The sequence below is a fragment of the Diceros bicornis genome, chromosome 7, assembly GCF_020826845.1.
Source record: "Diceros bicornis minor isolate mBicDic1 chromosome 7, mDicBic1.mat.cur, whole genome shotgun sequence".
NCBI lineage: Eukaryota > Metazoa > Chordata > Mammalia > Perissodactyla > Rhinocerotidae > Diceros > Diceros bicornis.
Genome location: NC_080746.1, coordinates 75,077,472 through 75,097,282, shown reverse-complemented (window position 1 = coordinate 75,097,282; position 19,811 = coordinate 75,077,472). Strand labels below are relative to the sequence as shown.

Here is a 19,811-nt window from a genome sequence, read left to right as displayed (position 1 = left end):
ATTTAAAGACTTCCAATTATATGCAATGTGATTACAAATAAGAGATTGCCACAAGCTTTCTAAGAAATCAAGTCCATTATTTTATAGTGACATTTTATATGAAAAGCCAAGACAGTAAGCCTACACATCCAAATATAATGGGGAATACAAGTTAAAAGTAGAGTAGATTGATGTAGAATTTCTTGACCCATACATCCCATTTGAAGTAGGTTCTATTACCTCCCAGCTATCTGGCTCCAAGAATTCCTTTTTTTCTGTAGCTTTCAAAAACTCTTCCAGAGTCACCAATCGGTCTCTGTTAGCATCAACCTGATTAAGGAAAATGTATATGTAAAATAAAATAACTCTTTCTCACATTATTTAGAAACTGTCTTCTAATACATGCTACTACATAAACATACAGCAATTAGGGCTAGCCTAACATCCACAGAAACTGAAGGGAAAAAACCAGAAACAGAATAGTCAATTATATTAGAATCAGAAAATAGATATCTTTCTCTTCTATATAATTCAAATTTGAAAATATCTATATACCTGATACCCCCAAAGATCACCAAGTTTGAGTCTGCTGATCTGACTGGTCAGGCTAGCATTGTCTTCCTCCCTCACCACACCATGCATAATCCCTCTGGAAGCCAAGTGCTTGGGCTAGGAAAAAAACCTTTCCAGAAAGAGGACTGTTTTAGCCAAGAGTACAGGAGTTTAAGTTAAAATGCTCTCAACAATTTTTCTTAAAAACAAACAACTAACTAAATCAAAACTAACGTTGACAATCTCTCCAAATTCTCTTCGATGGCTCTTACAGACTATGGTAAATTCAGTTACAAAAGTGAACTCTATAATGGCCAAAGAAATTCACTTGATGCTTAGGATGCCAGCACTCAACAGAGATCCCAATTCATCATTAACAGCTCAAATATCAGGTGAAAATCACTAAAGCAAAACTCTGGGTTTTAGTCACTCTGCCTATGACGTCTATCTCAGTTTTCACCTTAGGAATGTGATAAAGAAATAAATATTTGTTGTTATAAACCATTAAGGTACTGGGTTTTTTGGATTTTCTTGGAAAAAACTAACATAGCCTTTTAAAATATCAAATATTGGACTACATTATTTTTTACTTCTAAAAGAATTCTTATAGCTTATATGAGCAGCATCTTAATCTTTTAAAATATTTTAAAGTAGTTACAAATTATTTTATCAACACCAAGGGAATCTACTGAATATTCTGGATCAAAAATGGAAAATCTAATTAGATACCTATTCTGTATATTTATTTTCCATCCTGTGGTAAGATTCATTGAAAGAACTTGTATAATCCATAGAGGTAACATATAATGTTAAACTTTTAAAGCATACCTCATTCATTACATGTTCCCTCATTCTAAGCCTTTCTTCCTCCATTTCTATCATATCGTCCTCTTCATTTTTGGGGTCATATACTTTCTCCAACTAAAAAGAAAATTTTAAAACCAACATAAAAGAAAAGAAGATAATAGAAGGAAAAAAAAGAGAGCAAAAGCACTGAATATTAATGAACTCACTTACCTCTTTAGTAAATAAGGCTTCTAATTCTTGTTCATCAAGGAAGCCATCACTATTGACATCTAAAGTTTAAAAGTTACAAATTCAAAAATTGATTTTAATGCCTTAGAAAATAAATAATAAAAATACAACTATTTACAAATGGTTTGTAAAAGTAGTACTGACATGAAGCATCAATATGCTACAGATGGTTTCTTCTTTTTATGAAGCCTTAGATCAGTCCAATTGATAATGATTCATTATTTATAATTCATAACAGTTTGTTAGAAAAATATCTTAACCAATTTTTTCCAAAAATATAAAGTAAAACCATACACTATAAGAGTAAATGCAAATTTTAATATTATAGCATAAAACCTGTTAGATATAACCTAGCTAGTCACAGAAATACTATCAGTTTACAGAGAACATTGCATTAAGTCATATAATGACCCAAAAGTAAAAGCAAGTATAAAGACACAGCTACTGATCTAAAATATTTTATACTGCAGACCAACAATAGACTATTACATTACTAGAGAAAAACTCTAAACATTTACTATCAGTAGGACTCAATAGCAGACCTTGGCAGAAATCAATTAAGAGTAAAGCAACCATAATTTTTCAACAGCAGATATAAATATTAATATTTGTATCAAATCCGTTACCATGTAATTTGAAAAATGTCTTGGGGTCAAAGTCATTAGGATCCAATCCATCAGTCTCTTCCCATACCTCTTTTAGCTGATCTTTGCTTCCCTGTGAATCAATTTTTAAAAAACACTCAAAACAAAAGATAATCTATGTGTATATACTCAAAATAAAATATAAATTTGAGAAACTTCGCAGAATTAAGAATCAAGATTTAAGTACTAGTAACTTACGATAAAATTCTACTATCTGATACAAAGAAATATCTTCATCTAACTATGGTTTCATAAAGTCATAATCCTTACTGGATGATTAACTTTGGGATGATTTTCATGCTTTTTCTTCATTTCTTCAAATTTAGATTCTTCTTCTTTTCTCTTTTCTTCACTCAGTGTTTTTAAATATTCTCTCCTTTCATGTTCCTTCATCATTTCATATTTTTTAAATTCTTCATGTCGAGTTTTATCATAGTGTTCCAGATCACTTGTAGCCTATAATGCAATGTTTAAATTAAACAAAAAGATGTGTTTGAAAAATATAAATGAAGCCTTTCTTGCACATAGCATACTCTCTAACAGAAGGTAGTATAGGAAGGCCCCAAAATACTGGAATGCTTTTTAAAATTCTACTATTTTACTTAATCATTATTATTATGAGGGATGTAGGCATTCAAAGAAACTAAAAGTTCAAAGTTAGCTTCAACTTCAGGAAGTTCCTCATAAGCAAGCAATATAAAAAATGATTTTAAAAAGAAGAAAAAGGAAGGGACTGTATCAAATCTGTACAGTATAGAAAACCAGAATGGTTTCTAACCACTTAACTAAATCTAATAACACCCAGACTAGAACATCTAGTTTGGTAACTCCATACAGTACAACATGAGAGGTCTGCAAACTCATATCTAAAACAAGAGACCTGAGGCCAAATGCGTTTCAAAATTTTCTAGATTTTAGAAAGGGAATTTGGCATATATGCCACATTATGCAACATCCCTGCAGAGTCTATAATCAGATGAGTACTTCCTTAGCAAAATCCATGAATACTCACACTAACTAGGCTAAATAAAAACTACAAATAGCCTTACCATAATTCAAGCCAGGTTTCAGCTTTTATAGTGTTTTGGATTTTGGAATTGTGGGTAAGGGATTACAGACCTGTATGTCCACGTTATTATCTGTCATAATAAGGGTTAAGCTATCTCTCTTTAAAGATACTCTAGAGAGTATATAAAAGTTATATTACCACTTCATTGAATTTACTTGTCAAATTACAAAACCTCAAAGGCACAACAAAAGACAACATTTTTTGGAATTATTCTCACCGCTTTGATTAGCATATTTAAATCTGTAGATTCAAACTTGTCAGGATTCAGGTGGTTTAGGTGATCAAATTGTTTTAGAAGAGCATGGTGGTCTATGCCTGTATCTGAAAGAAAATGGGAAAACTGTAAATGATCAATTATTAGAAGCTAGAAACATTAATATAAATGGTACATAAAAATAAGCATTCACATTTATTCCTATGGGATTTTATAAGAAAATTCCAAGTTTTAGATTATGATCTAAGGGTTCATATTTTCTTTTAGAATATTGTACATATTGTTATTTTAGGCAAAAGTAATGTCTTTGAATCTAGAATGGAATACAATTTAATATGTACATTTTTATGTTATTTCTAGAAAGACTAGTTGACTATAAGTATACTAATAGTAAAAAAATTTTTATTACTGTAAAACTACCAAATTTCCTACTTTTAATTAGATGAACTCTAATATACTGCCCTCATCAAATGTCTAAGTAGAATTTCTAAAAAGAATTGCTCTAAAATTTATGTGAAAGAATTTTTTGTATGCTGCTCCAATGAATCCTTTATGGAACAACAAATATCTAATTCAGGTAAATTCATTTGAATTATGACTTATTTTTAAAGAAACATCGTTTTTCTTTGTAAAGAATTTTTAAAAAACAAGCTACAGTGTATTATAGTTGAATGGGTGAAGTGATTCTGGACTCTTTCAGCTGTATTAGAGAACTGAGCAAAATAGGTAAATGAGTTGATGTTGTTACACCTCTGGGTTCTCACTTAGGAAAAAGGAATATACAAATATGAAATAATGGAAGGCAAGAAGAAACCTGCAGAAATGGATGGGAGGGGCCGGCCCGGTGGCCCAAGCAGTTAAGTGCTTGTGCTCCGCTGTGGCGGCCTGGGGTTCGCCGGTTCAGATCCTGGGCGGGCACCCACGCACCGCTTGTCAAGCCATGCTGTCGCGGCATCCCATATAAAGTAGAGGAAGATGGACATGGATGTTAGCCCAGGGCCAGTCTTCCTCAGCAAAAAAAAACATAAAAAAACAAAAAAAAAAGAGGAGGATTGCCAGATGTTAGCTCAGGGCTGATCTTCCTCACAAAAAAAAAAAAGAAAGAAATGGATGGGAATTAGTGCTATCTTTGTGAACTTATTATTTCTAAAATATGCACATGTAAATGTATACGCATTTATATTTCATGTGTATATGCATGTGTGTATTTATATATATACATAAATGTGTGTGCATGTATATGTGTATAGATGCATATATCTCCTACCTCTGTCCGATGAAAGTGCCAAGAAGAAAATATATTCCAGAAGCAATAAGCACACCTAATGTCAGCCCTTGGTCTGTGATACTACTCCCCACTAAAAAGAACCAAGAATCCTCAGAGAAATGGCTGATTCCACAGCTGGGGCAGGGTAGGTACAAGATGAGCCTGGAACATTTTGTTATGACAGAAAGTAAGAAACTGCTAAATTTAGTTCAACTAAGCTTTCACTGAATTCTTAGTATGGCACTGTACTAAGAGTTTTACTTATGAAGAAAAGATTTGTTATAAGACCCAGCCCTAAAGGATATGACCAGATGGTGAAATATGTGAAAAGATGCTTAACCTCACTCAAAATAAGAGAAATACATATTAAAACTACACTATTATACCATCTAACAGAATGGCAAAACTCCTGAAGTTTGAAGATACATACTATTAGCAAGGCTGTGATAAATTATTGCTAGTGAGAATGTGTATTGATACAACCTCTGTGGAGGTGTCAATAACTATCAAAATTACAAATACCTGTATCTTCTAGTTTAACAATTTCACTGTGGGAAATTTATCCTACTGATAATCTTACATGGATACATAGTGATAATATGTACAAGAGTGTTTGCTAGAAATAACCTAAATGTCCATCAACAGGGGGCCTGGTTAAATAAATTATGGTCTATCCATATAATGGAAATCTATGCAACTGTGAAAAAAAAATGCAGATGGTCTCTATATACTAATACTAAAAGAGCTCCAAAAGATACTATTAAAGGAAAAATACAAGGCACAAAATGTGTATTGTATGCTATCTTTTGTATAAAAAGAGAGGAAAGGGGCAGGCCCGGTGGCATAGCAGTTAAGTTTGCACGATCCGCTTCAGTGGCCCAGGGTTCTCAGGTTTGGATCCCTGACGTGGACTGACACACCACTTGTCAAGCCATGCTGTGGCGGCATCCCATACAAAGTAGAGGAAGATGGGCATGGATGTTAGCCCAGGGCCAATCTTCCTCAGCAAAAAGAGGGGGATTGGCAACGGATGTTAGCTCAGGGCTAATCTTCCTCACAAAAAGAAAAAAGAGAGAGAGAGAGGAAAAACAAGAACTTTTATTTGTATTTGCTTATATAAGAATAAAGAAACTCAGGAAGGATGGTGTTAGGGTACAAAAATATCAAGGAGATATTTGCTATATACCTTCCTACATATTCTGGTTTTAAACCATGTGAATATATTGCCTACTTTAAAAATCATACAAAAAAAATTAAGACCCTTAATGCTCTTCTTCGAATTATCAGAAATTTCAATTCATAAATTGAATCAATGAGAAGCTATTCGTAAGTTTTCTAAGCATATCAGACTGTTTTCTTTAGATAATGAAATTGAGCCCCTATCTTGTAATAAAGAAAATATTGCCAAGATTGAGGGATGGAGGTTATCCAAGGGGGAAAAAATCTCAAAACACCTTGCGCCTGGCTTCAAGGATGGAATTACCTTGTGCGTCTGACCACCTGAAGTAGTACGGTATGAGCTCAATTTAGCTCCCATTGATACCCTTAATTTCAGGATAATGAGTATTTGGTACTTCCTTTTAAGTCTATTCACTGGCAGGGAGTTTAATGCTGTACACAAGCACTTCTCCAATATGATTCCATTGGCCAGAGGTACATGTTTAAAATGCAGATTACTAATCCCCAGAATCAGAATATCTGGAGGTGAGATCCAGTAATCTGCATTTTTAACTAGCTCCCAGGTGATTCTTATGCAATCTGAAGTTTAAGAACTACCATTCCACCATGAGTAAATGTTCAGATGTTCACTAATGACAATGAACCATCCAGGATAACCAACCTATGGAGCATGTCACAAGGACACGGGAGCCAGCTTAAAGGACCTCTCACTGGCTAAATCTGGCCCCTTGATTTTGATTCATAATTAGGAAGGCCATTCTAAGATAATAAATGAATTCACCTATGTTGTCACCTATTGCCTTTACAGTTTTATTTTCTACACTTGAATCTTTGATTCATTTGCACTTATCCTGATGTATATGAGATATAGATCTAACTGTACCTTTTTCCAAATGCTACACAATTGTACCAACACTATTTATTTTTTTAAAAAATCTATCTTTATCACACTAACAATGAGATACCACTTTTAATTTAAACCAAATTCTATAGATATTTAATTTTACTTCTGGAATTTCTATTCTGTTCCACTGGTCTTTCTACTTATATGCCAAAACCATACAGTTCTAGTGAGTGAGGCTTAGGGATATATTTTGATATCTAATATATCTAGTCCTTCTTCATTGTTCTTTTTTATAAGAGGAATGTAGCTTTTCTTGCTTGTTTCCTTTTTCATATGAACTTTAAAATTAATTGGCTAGTACAAGAAGAAAAAAGTACACATTTTTATTTGGATCATGTTGAGTTTATAAATTAACCTAGGGAAAACTGACCTGTTTATAATGTTGAGTTTTTGTATCAAAAAGACGTTATGTCTTTCCATTTTTTTCAAGTCTACTTTTGTGTCCTTCAGAAGTATTTTAAAGTTTTTGCAAATCTTGCACATTTCTTAATAGTTTTATTCTGGGTATTTTATCTTTGTTGCTATTGTAAATGAAGTCTTTTCTTCCATTATCTCTTCTAACTGGCTGTTTGTACATATGAAAAATATTAATTTCTGTATATTGAGATTACCTTGCTGAATTTTCCCATTGTTTATACTAAGTTTTTCAGTCAATCACTTTGGATTTTCTAGGTATATATCACATCACCTGCAAATAGAGATGGTTTTATCATCTCCTTTCTAATTACTTTACCTCCAATTTTTTTCATTTGCATAATTGTTTTGGCTGGTACCTCCAATACAATACAAAGTGGTGATAGTGGGCATCATCACCTTATTTCTGATTTTACTTAGAATACATACTTGTGTTTCCCCACAAAGTATGATATAGCTGAGTGGGACATATCTGATCGTTATAGAAATATCTATTGATTACTGTTTTATTACTTTTTTAAAATTAAGAAGGGGTGTTAACTTTTGTCAAATGCCTTTTCTGTATATATGGAGATGATCATATGAACTATGAGGTTACTTTCTTTAAAATATCTTCCTATTTCAAAAATTCTACTTCATAACTATTTAATGTTCTCATAGTCTAAAAGTAAAAGAATATGGGGGATGAGCTAGTTCACCAAGAAAAAAATAAAATCAGAAATGAAAGAGGAGAAATTACAATGGACACCTCAGAAATACAAAAGACTCTAAGAGAATACTACGAAAAGCTATATGCCAACAAATTGGATAATCTAGAAGAGATGGATAAATTCTTAGAATCATACAACTTTCCAAAACTGAATCAAGAAGAAATAGAGAATTTGAATAGACCAAATCACCAGTAAGGAGATCAAAACAGTAATCAAAAATCTCCCAAAAAATAAAAGTCCAGGACCAGACGGCTTCCCTGGTGAATTCTACCAAACATTCAAAGAAGACTTAATACCTATCCTTCTCAAACTCTTTCAAAAAATTGAAGAGGAGGAGAAGCTTCTCAACTCATTCTATGAAGCCAACATTACCCTGATACCCAAACCAGACAAGGACAACACAAAAAAAGAAATTATAGGCCAATATCACTGACGAATATCAATGCAAAAATCCTCAACAAAATACTAGCAAATCAAATACAACAATACATTAAAAAGATCATACCTCATGATCAAGTGGGATTTATTCCAGGGACGCAGGGATAGTTCAATATCCGCAAATCAATCCACGTGATAGACCACATTAACAAAATGAAGAATAAAAATCACATGATCATCTCAAGATGCAGAGAAAGAATTTGACAAGATACAGCATCCATTTATGATAAAAACTCTGAAGAAAATGGGTATAGAAGGAAAGTACCTCAACATAATAAAGGCCATATACGACAAACCCACAGCTAATACCATTCTCAGTGGAGAAAAACTGAAAGCTATCCCTCTAAGAACAGGAACCAGACAAGGATGCCCACTTTCACCACTCTTATTTAACATGGTATTAGAAGTCCCAGCCAGAGAAATCAGGCAAGAAAAAGAAATAAAAGGGATCCAAATTGGAAAGGAAGAAGTGAAACTGTCTCTATTTACAGATGACATGATTTTATATATAGAAAACCCTAAAGAATCCACCAAAAAACTTTTAGAAATAACAAATGAATATGGTAAAGTTGCAGGATACAAAATCAACATACAAAAATCAGTTGCGCTTCTATACACTAACAATGAAGTAGCAGAAAGAGAAATTAAGAATACAATCCCATTTACAATTGCAACAGAAAGAATAAAATACTCAGGAATAAACTTAACCAAAGAGGTGAAAGATCTGTACACTGAAAACTATAAAACATTGTTGAAAGAAATAGAAGAAGACACAAAGAAATGGAAATATATTCTATGCTCTTGGGTTGGAAGAGCTAACATAGTTAAAATGTCCCTACTTCCTAAAGCAATCTACAGATTCAATGCAATCCCTATCACAGTTCCAACAACATTTTTCACAGAAATAGAACAAAGAATTCTAAAATTTATATGGAACAACAAAAGACCCTGAATAGCTAAAGGAATCCTGAGAAAAAAGAACAAAACTAGAGATATCACACTCTCTGATTTCAAAATATACTACAAAGCTATAGTAACCAAAACAGCATGGTACTGGCACAAAAACAGACACAGAGATTAATGGAACAGAATCGAGAGCCCAAAAATAAACCCACACATTTATGGTCTAATTTTCTACAAGGGAGCCAAGAACATACAATGGAGAAATCAAAGTCTTTTCAATAAATGGTGTTGGGAAAACTGGACAGCCACATGCAAAAGAATGAAAGTACACCATTATCTTACACCATACCCAAAAATTAACTCAAAATGTATTAAAGACTTGAATGTAAGACCTGAAACCATGAAACTTCTAGAAGAAAACATAAGAAGTATCCTCTTCGACATCAGTCTTAGCAGCATAGTTTCAAGCACCATGTCTGACCAGGCGAGGGAAACAATAGAAAAAATAAACAAATGGGACTACATCAAACTAAAAAGCTTCTGCACAGCAAAGGAAACCATCAACAAAACAAAAAGACAACCTATCAATTGGCAGAAGATATTTGCAAACCATATATCCGATAAGGGGTTAATATCCAAAATATATGAAAAACTCATACAACAACAAAATATATAAAATACTCAACAACAAAAAACCTAACAACCCAATTAAAAAATGGGCAAAAGACCTGAACAGACATTTCTCTAAAGAAGATATACAGATGGCCAACAGGCACGTGAAAAGATGTTCAACATCACTAACTATCAGGGAAATGCAAATCAAAACTACAATGAGATATCACCTCACTCCCGTTAGAACAGCTATAATTAACAAGACAGGAAATAACAAGTATTAGAGAGGATGTGGAGAAAAGGGAACTCTCATACACTGCTGGTGGGACTGCAAACTGGTGCAGCCACTATGCAAACCAGTATGGAGATGCCTCAAAAAATTAAGAATAGAACTACCATATGATCCAGCTATTCCACTGCTGGGTATTTATCCAAAGAACATGAAAATGTGAATGCATAAAGATACACGCACCCCTATGTTCACTGCAGCATTATCCATAATAGCCAAGACTTGGAAGCAACCTAGATGCCCATGATGGGAAGAATGGATAAAGAAGATGTGGTATATATACACAGTAGAATACTACTCAGTCATAAAAACCATGAAATCTGGACATTTGTGACATGGATAGACCTTGAGGGTATTATGCTAAGTGAAATGAATCAGAGGGAGAAAGTCAAATACCGTATGATCTCACTCAAAAGTAGAAGATAAAAACAACAACAAACAAACACATAGAGACAGAGATTGGACTGGTGGTTACCAGAGGGGAAGGGGGGAGGGAAGAGGGGGAAAGGGGTGATTAGGCACATGTGTATGGTGATGGATTGTAACTAGTCTTTGGGTGGTGAACATGATGTAATCTACGCAGAAATCGAAATATAATGATGTACACCTAAAATTTATATAATGTTACAAACCAATGTTACCACAATAAAGGAAAAGAAAAAAAAAAAAAGAATATGGGGGATGAATAGGTGGAGCACAGAGGATTTTTAGGGCAGTGAAACTACTCTGTATGATGCTATAATGGTAGATACATGTCATTGCAAATTTGTCTAAACCCATAGAATATGTAAACTATGGACTTTGAGTGATAATGATGTGTCAATGTAGGTTCATCAGTTGTAACAAATGTACCACTCTGGTGGGAGATGTTCATAATGGAGGAGGCTATGCATTTTTGGGGGCAGGGGCTATATGGGAAATCTCCGTACTTTCCCCTCAATTTTGCTGTGAACCTTATATTGCTCTAAAAAAATAACCTTAATTTAAAAAAACACAGTTTCAAAGATTTATTCCAATTTATCATTTGTGCTTTGACTTGATATCTTTTGTCACACCAAAATTTTTTTCTTATTTCTACTCATATGATGATTTATAGTATTAGATTTCCTAATATTTAAGTCAATCTTGCATTTCTGAAATAACTCCACTTGCTATGATATAGTATTTTTTTGACGTACAATAATTTTGGTTTTGGCATCGATACACAATATGAGGGTGGAAGCTTTCCTTCTTTTTCTATGCTCTGGAATAGTTTTAATACCACTGACAATCTGCTCTTTAATGGTTTAGTAGAATACCCTTTGACATTGTGTGGGCCTGGGGTTTTTTGTGGAGCTAGCTCTCTGACAATTTTTCTATTTCATCTATAGAAATTGTTCTAATTAGATTTTCTCTCTGCTTTCTTTTGGTTTGCTTTGATGTTATTTTTCCTCTTTTAAATCAGTGGCTTAATTCATTACTTTTCATTCTTTCTTTTCATTGATATAATTATTTAAGGCTCATCATTTTGATTTTTTTTTATGATTTCCAATCTAGAATCCTTTTTTTTTTTTTTTTTGGTGAGGAAGATTGGCCCTGAGCTAACTAACATCTGGTGCCAATCTTCCTTTTTTTGCTTGAGGAAGACTGTCACTGAGGTAACATCTGTGCTAATCTTCCTCTATTTTGTATGTGGGATACTGTCACAGCCAGCTTGATGAGTGGTGTATAGTCCATGCCTGGGATCCAAACCTACAAACCCCAGGCCGCTGGAGCGGAAGGCATGAACTTAACCACTACCCCACTGGGCCAACCCCCATTTTGATTTTTGAATGATGTGAATGTATTACCTATTCAAAAAATTAAATTTTAAAAATTAAGAGAAGCTAAATCAATATAGACATGTGCCACATAATGTTTTGGTCAATGATGGTCCGCATATATGATGGTGGTCGTATAAGACTAGTACCATATAAACTAGGTGTGTAGTAGGCTATACCATCTAGGTTTGTGTAAGTACACTCTATGATGTTTGCACAATGATGAAATTGCCTAACGACGCATTTCTGAGAATGTATCCCCATCACTAAGGGACACAAGACTGTAGTAACACTAGATTTTGACTAGAAGTACATGGCATATGCTAATGTAAACTGATCTCAACATGTAAATACTGAAATTTTCCTACCTTTTCTTTAGTACTTACTTTGATGGGAATCCAGTTTAGCTTTAATTAGCATTCTTAACCTTGCTAGTTCTTGCCTTTTCAGTTCATCAAGTCTTGTTCTCACATGGTGACTTACTAAATCCAGCTCTTTGCTTAGCCTCCCACTCTGTTAAAAAAATTAATAATTTTATCTATGACATTGCATTTTTAGACCAGATACACTATATTAAAAATAGGGTTAAAACAAAGTAGTGATAAATATTTTTGACTAATTTAGATAAATTTGATATTACAAATAGCATTTCTTTCAGAAGGGATTCAAGTTTGCAACTCTAAAATCAACATGAATAAAAGCCATAAAATTTAGAAAAGCATAATTAAAGCACAAAGGAGAAACTCAAAAAGTAACTTGAATTGTAAAATGGCACAGCCACTTTGGAAAACAATTTGGCAGTTCCTCAAAAAGTTAAACACAGAATTACATATGACCCAGCAATTCCATTTCTAGGTATATACCTAAAGAATTGAAACATATGTTCACATAAAAACTTGTACATGAATGTTCATAGCAGCATTACTCATACTAGCCAAAAAAGTAGAAGAAACAACCCAAATGCCCATCAACTGATGAAGTGATAAACAAAACATGAAATAACCATAGAGTGGAATATTATTCAGCCATAAAAAGGAATGAATATACTGATACATGCTACAACACGATAAACCTTGATAACATTATGCTAAGTCAAAGAAGCCAGGCACAAAGGCCATATATTGTAGGACTGCATTTATATGAAATGTCCAGAGTAGGCCAATCCATAGAGATAGGAATTAGATTAGTGGTTGCCAGGAGCTGAGGAGAGGGGGGAAATGGAGAGTGATTGCTTAATGAGTACAGGGCTTCTTTTGGGGTTAATGAAATTGTTCTAAAATTAGATAGTGGTGATGGTCACATGACTCTGTGGATATACTAAAAACCACTGAATTGTATGCTTTAAAGGGGCAAATTTTATATGTATGAATTATATTTCAATAATTTTTTAAAGTAACTTGGCCTCCTTCAGCTTTAGTCATTCCATATGTAAATAACTTTTCAAAATTTATCTTTTTTAGGTTGTCTCCTTTGATTACTTTTTTCATAAACGAGTAATGAGATACATGTTCCAAAATTTAAGAAACAAAATAGCTAGTGGTTTACTTTCTTGAATTTACAAATGTGTTTGTAATCACAAGCTGCAAGTCTCACTAGCAAACAGGCAGACGAACCTTTCAGGACTGAGTCAATGGGGCCTGCCGAGGGAGGTAAGGAAAAGAAACCCCACAAGGAGACCAAGAAAGAATGTTCAGGATGGGAGAAGAACTAGAAGAATGTGCTGTTACAGAAGCAAAAAGAGCAGCATATTTCAAGGAGACAACGGTCATTATTATCAGATAAAACAATGGTTCTCAAAGTGTGGTCCCCAAGTGGAAGCATCAGCGTCACCTGGGAACCTTAGAAATGCAGGCCCTAGACTTAATGAATCAGAAACTCCAGAGGTAGGGTCCAGAAATCTGTGTTTCAACAAGCCCTAAAATCTGAGAACCACTGGGATAAAATCAAGGAGTCCAGTAAGAAGAGGAATAAAAAGTGTTCACTGGATTTGGCAATTAAGAAGTCACTGACACCCTCTACGAAAGCACATGCAGTGAAGTGGTGCAGGCAAAGCCATCATCTTTCCAGTTCGCAATGCTTGGGAAGCGAAGAAATGTAGTACGATTCCCCTTTCAAAATGCTTGGCTGAAGAGGAAAGGACAAATTCTAACTTTTTCTTTTTCCCAGTTTTTCCTGAGACCAGAGTCTTTGCTGAGCTATTTGTAATGATTCTGTTAGCTTGGGTTTTATTGTCTATTTTTACTCATTTCTTTTTCATTGAATAACTGTTTAACTTACTTCATTTTGCCTCCCCCACACCCCTCAATAGGGAGAGGGATCAGGAATTGACTGTGAGAGGAAGACAGTTATAAAAGCATTCCCTACACCAACCCAGGAAGCTTGCTGTCTCCTTTACCCTGATTATTTCTAGATAGGACTTCCCATTATCCACATTTTCTATTACCCCCAAATAACGCTCTTAGTCCTAATTTAAGTAGATAAGAGACATTGAAAGTTCTACATTAAACATCATTCACCCCAGGAAATTAGTTCCACAGGTCAAATTAATTCTTCAAAGAATGCACAAAATTATTCTCAAGACAACTCAGGGGAATTACTGGTTTAATTCTGCTGCCTTTTCCCCCAGAACAGTTCATAGCCTCCAGGAGGAGATGTGAACTAAAAGCCACACACAGGCTCGGAGACTTGCCCAACCTGATGCCAGTAAGTCTCTCAAAGATGGCCACACCAGGGACAGAGACTAAAATAAGAAGGATATTTGACCCAGTAAGGTTCCCTCAAACAAAGTTCTCTAATTCTGATTCTAGAAACAGGCAAGATCATTTTTTAGGAAAGTTAAAAACAAATAAATAAAAATAACATAAGTAAATAAACAAAACTATCTGGAGAGCTATAACTGAAAGTTTAAAATTAAATCATTGGAAATTTTCTTTACTATCTGACTCTTAAGATAAACCCAACTAAATGGATTCATTGCCCTTCAAGGATGGGCTTTAAAGGAATCTCTCGTGTCAGATCTTACAACTCCCTTTCTTTATTACAAGTATTAAAGAGATGTCCCAGCAGAGAAAACTGTATTGTGGTTACCAGGGGCAATGGGGGTGGGGGGTGGGCACAAGGGGTGAAGGGAGACATATATATGGTGATGGACAAACAAAAATGTACAACCCAAAATTTCACAATGTTAAAAACTATTAAAACATCAATTGAAAAAAAAAAAAACGTCCCGGGCTAGGATTACGTCTAATAAAGTTCTTAAGACAGAGGCAAATAATTAAACCTCCCCTATTGGAGTAAGATATGGTCATTACCTCTTCTATAAATCTGGACCTGATTAAAACACCAGAACTTAACATATTCTAGACCTTTGAATAGCTTCCTGCTGTCATCACATCATGATCCAAGCCCCTTAACACGATGTACAAGGGCGTCTGTCATCCAGCCCATGATTCTTTCCAACCTCGTCATTTAGCCAATCATTGTCTCCACTTCCCACTTTAGGTTCCAGTTTAGCACAGTTACTATCTCCAGTGTGCTATATAGCTCCTGTCTCTATACACTTGCAGCTTTGCCTGGGATGCCTCCCAGTCTCTCTCCTTTTCCTAGTCACATCTTTGAGCACTGGCAGAATCTCTAACAGGAAGAATGACTTTCCACCTTTCCCCACTGCTTCATAGTGAGTTATGTCTTCATTCTCAGTATCTCCAAAATACATTACACATTCATCATATATTCATCCTAATAATCTTTTTCTGTATATTATTCTCCCTTGAGCGTTCTTTAAGGGCTGGGAATGTGTCTCATCTTTGTATCCCCAGTACTCAGTTCAGTGTCTGGCATGCCCAAATGTTTGTTAAATAATTATTTAATTACATTTACCTTTATTTCTTCTATGTCTGCTTTCTGGAGCTTTTCTCTGAAGTGATTATCTGTTTCCAGCACATCAATCACTTGTTTGAGATATTCATCATAATAAAGTCCAGTATCCTTCAAATCAAGAAAGAAACAATAATGCTTCTGAAAGTTTTTCCTTCCCCGCACCTAAAGATTTCAATCTAAAAAAAAAGTCTAGCAAAATCGCATTGAGACATATCTACTTTGATAGTTTAGGCAAAGTTAAAAAGCTGTATTTCTTAAATAAAGAGTTTTGTATCAGAACCAATACCATGTTTTACTGATGCATAAAGGCAGATTTTCTATATGGCTTAGACAATGAAGACTTAACGAATAATATTAATTGGTTTTACTCCATTGTCACCTGTGTCTCCTCATTGCTATCTGTCTCTCCTTTGAATACAATAAAGTGTTTTCTTGGCTGGTCAGCTCTACACTAGAATTGTATTATGATTAATTCTTCTTTGCACTATCTAATATACTAACTACATTAAATAAATATTGCCTAATATTAAACAACATATGCTCATTCAATACACTTTTCACTGCTATTTTAGAAATAGTTCCTAAATGTCCAATTTTGTAAATAAGAAATATTAGCAATATTTTAGTTAAAATTCTTCCCACAAGGTTATCTTTATCATTTCACTTACCGGTGGTTCTATCTTTGCGCTGTCCACAGGTTGAGTACTTTTTACTTTTGTCTTGTCTATATCTATAGGCACGGCTTCAAGAGCAGTAAGTAGACATGTAACCAAGAGAAAACAATATTGTAGTAGGATGGCCCTCCACCTCATCTGAAATAAAGGTATAATTATAGTAAGATCCTGAAAAGATGTTTTCAAACTATATATACATGCATTTCCAATGCGACATTAATAATATATTCAATTTCAGGAAGTTTAATACCAAAAGAATTCTAGGAAAAATGTTAAAAATAGATTATAACTTATTAAAAGTAATGCTTAAAATAGATCACTAAAGAAAATCGGGGGAGAATGCTTTTCAGCTAAAATTAAGAAGACAAGGAAACAAAATTTTAAAGTTTAAACTGCTCATATAGTACAAGAAAGCATTTGGTTAATTATAAAAGCTTCATATAAAGATGGTAATGAGGGACTCAAAATTTTAACAAATAAATAACCCAAGTTTAAGAAATGAAGAAGTAAATAAAAACTATATATATTTTTCTCAATTAAAATACTAGAGAGCTAAAATTATTTCTGGATATGATAATTTAATTTAGTTTCAACCTAATTTTGAAAATAAGTTGCTCTATGAACATCAGTTGATTAAAAGAGGCAAACAACTAGCTACCAATATTCTCTTTACCTTATTAAACACAATTTTATCATAGCCAATAGTCATTTGCTAAAATTCTTTTTGGTCAATAATTTTTCAAATAAATAGGTCAATAAAACATCAAGCAGGATTGGGCCGGCCCCGTGGCTTAGCGGTTAAGTGCGCGCACTCTGCTGCTGGCGGTCCGGGGTTCAGATCCCGGGCGCGCACCGACGCACCGCTTCTCCAGCCATGCTGAGGCAGCGTCCCACATACAGCAACTAGAAGGATGTGCACCTATGACACAGGACTATCTACTGGGGCTTTGGGGAAATAAATAAATAAAATTATAATAAAAAAAACATCAAGCAGGATGTAACAGGGTTGAAACCCAAGAGGAGCAACTATTGCGGGTCCCACAATATTATTCAAATTTTCTTCATTCAATCATAACATTATGTTAGGGTCCAAGTCAAGAATAATGGTCAGACCATCAATCCAGAATATGCATTATTTAGCTCAGTCTCCCAAACTTAGCCGGCTATGAAATTTTTTTTTTTAAGTAACATGTTTTTCTCCACAGAACACAATTTGGATAAGAGTACATTGCCTCATTTTCACCACAACCCTGGGTAGTACATAGGGTAGTGACTCATTTTACAGATGAAGAAATTTTTAATTAAAACAATTCATTCATAGAGCATTGTCTTGCATTAACCAAATCACTAGAACTCACATTTTAGTACCATTTCTAGTATATCAAATTTTCTAGCATCTTTATTGAGATATAATTCACATGCCATAAAATTCATCCATTTAAGGTATAGGATTTGCCTATTCTATAATGATGCTACTCAAAGTTTAGTTCTCAAACCTGAAGGATCGAATCACCTCGTAGCTTGTCTGATACGCAAACTCTCAGGCTGTACCCAAGACCTCTTGAATCAAAATCTCTGGAGTGGGGCCCAGGAATCTGTTTTAACAAACTTTCCAAGTGATTCCTATGTACATATGTTCAAGCCTAAGATTCACTTTTCTCTAGGACCCTAGGTTCCTCAACACAACTGTTGTGAGTAGATGTTTTTCATGATGAAATGTTTGGGAGATATTGGCTCGATGAAGCTAAATAGGTTTTCATTTTCAAAAGACTTTTAGAACTTGTGATAAGCTACTATGCATTATGCATCTCTAATAGAAGGATGGTTTGTTTCTCCACAGAATGCCTTCCCACCATGAACTACTCCTCTTCCCATAATTATTTTTTATGACAACAAAGGTTTATTTCTCATTCATGCTTCATGCCCACCACAGGTGTATGTTTTGTTTTTGGGTTTTTGAGATATAATTCACATGCCATAAAACTTATACTTTTAAATTGCACAATTCAGTAGTTTTGAGTATATTTACAAGGTTGTGCAATTATCAAAACTAATTTTAGAACATTTTCATCATTCCAAAAAGAAACCCCATACCCATTAGCAGTCAATCCCCATTCCCCCATTCTTGCAGGCCCTGGCAACCATTCATCGACTTTCAGTCTATATAGATTTGCCTATTCTGGACATTTCATATAAACGGAATCCTGTAATACGTGGCCTTTTATATCTGGCTTTTTTCATTTAGCATTATGTTTGCAAGGTTCAACCATTTTGAACATGAATCCATCCTTCATTCTTTTTTATAGCTGAATAGATATTCCATTGTACGGATATACCACATTTTGTTTATCAATTCATCAGTTGATGGACATTTGGGTTGTTTCTACTTTTTTGGCTAGTATGAGTAACGCAACTATGAACATTGGTGTTCATAGTTGTGTTAACGTATTTTCAATTCTTTTTGTTATATACGTAGAGAAGAGTGGCTGGGTCAATTTGGTAACTCCATGTTTAACTTTTCCAGGAACTGCCAAACTGTTTTCCATAGCGGCTGCACCATTTTACATTCCCACCAGCAATGTATGCAGGATTCAATTTCTCTACAACCTCACCAACACATTTTATTGTCTATCTTTTTATTATTACTGGGTGTGAAGTGGTATCTCATTGTGATTTTGCATTTCATTAGCTAACGAGGTTGAGCATCTTTTCATGTATTTATTAGCTATACCTTTTACCTATTTCTTTTTAATTAATTAAAAAGTATCATTGAGTTAATTGTTTTTTAAAAAGCTCTGAATTGAAACTCTTGTTTCTCTTTGCAAGTCCCATGTGCAACTATAAACAAGCTGACCAAATGACCATTAAAAAGGATAATAGTTTTAAGTATATTTATGGCTGAAAAGCCCAGGTTATGACTTAAATCACCAGTCAATTTTGCTCCAGTCAATTTTGATATCTTCTACACACACTCCTGGAGCTTAATTGAGTCTCCATGGCTCCTAACATGGTACACATATAGTTAGAAAATGATTAATTGCTAACATGATTTGAATAGTCTTTCTATAATGTGGACGCAGAAAGTCAGCTCGGTGATATACCTCTGTAACTTCATTTTGCAGACCTCATCAGGAACTGCGACTATCCCTTGATATGGGCAACCCAGAGTTTAAAAGAATCTTTCACACAGACTCCTCCCCTCCACCCTGCATTACCTCCAATGTCCCCTAAGCCCTTCTCCTCCCACCAT

At 34.3% G+C, this 19,811-nt stretch overlaps 1 protein-coding gene across 5 annotated transcripts in view; it reads right to left on the bottom strand.

The window, feature by feature from the left end:
- Positions 1 to 19,811, bottom strand: part of NUCB2 (nucleobindin 2) — a 38,385-nt gene that overhangs the window by 6,308 nt on the left and 12,266 nt on the right. For 4 of the 5 annotated variants that reach the window (XM_058546070.1, XM_058546069.1, XM_058546072.1 and 1 more), the window contains 9 exons: positions 16,556 to 16,699; positions 15,888 to 15,995; positions 12,395 to 12,521; positions 3,497 to 3,600; positions 2,481 to 2,666; positions 2,193 to 2,283; positions 1,549 to 1,607; positions 1,360 to 1,452; positions 220 to 309 (listed from right to left, as the gene is read on the bottom strand). In XM_058546070.1, coding sequence (XP_058402053.1) covers positions 220 to 309; positions 1,360 to 1,452; positions 1,549 to 1,607; positions 2,193 to 2,283; positions 2,481 to 2,666; positions 3,497 to 3,600; positions 12,395 to 12,521; positions 15,888 to 15,995; positions 16,556 to 16,699 — 1,002 coding nt within the window. The remainder of the gene's footprint in view (positions 1 to 219; positions 310 to 1,359; positions 1,453 to 1,548; positions 1,608 to 2,192; positions 2,284 to 2,480; positions 2,667 to 3,496; positions 3,601 to 12,394; positions 12,522 to 15,887; positions 15,996 to 16,555; positions 16,700 to 19,811) is intronic. The other variant, XM_058546073.1, reaches the window with a different exon arrangement.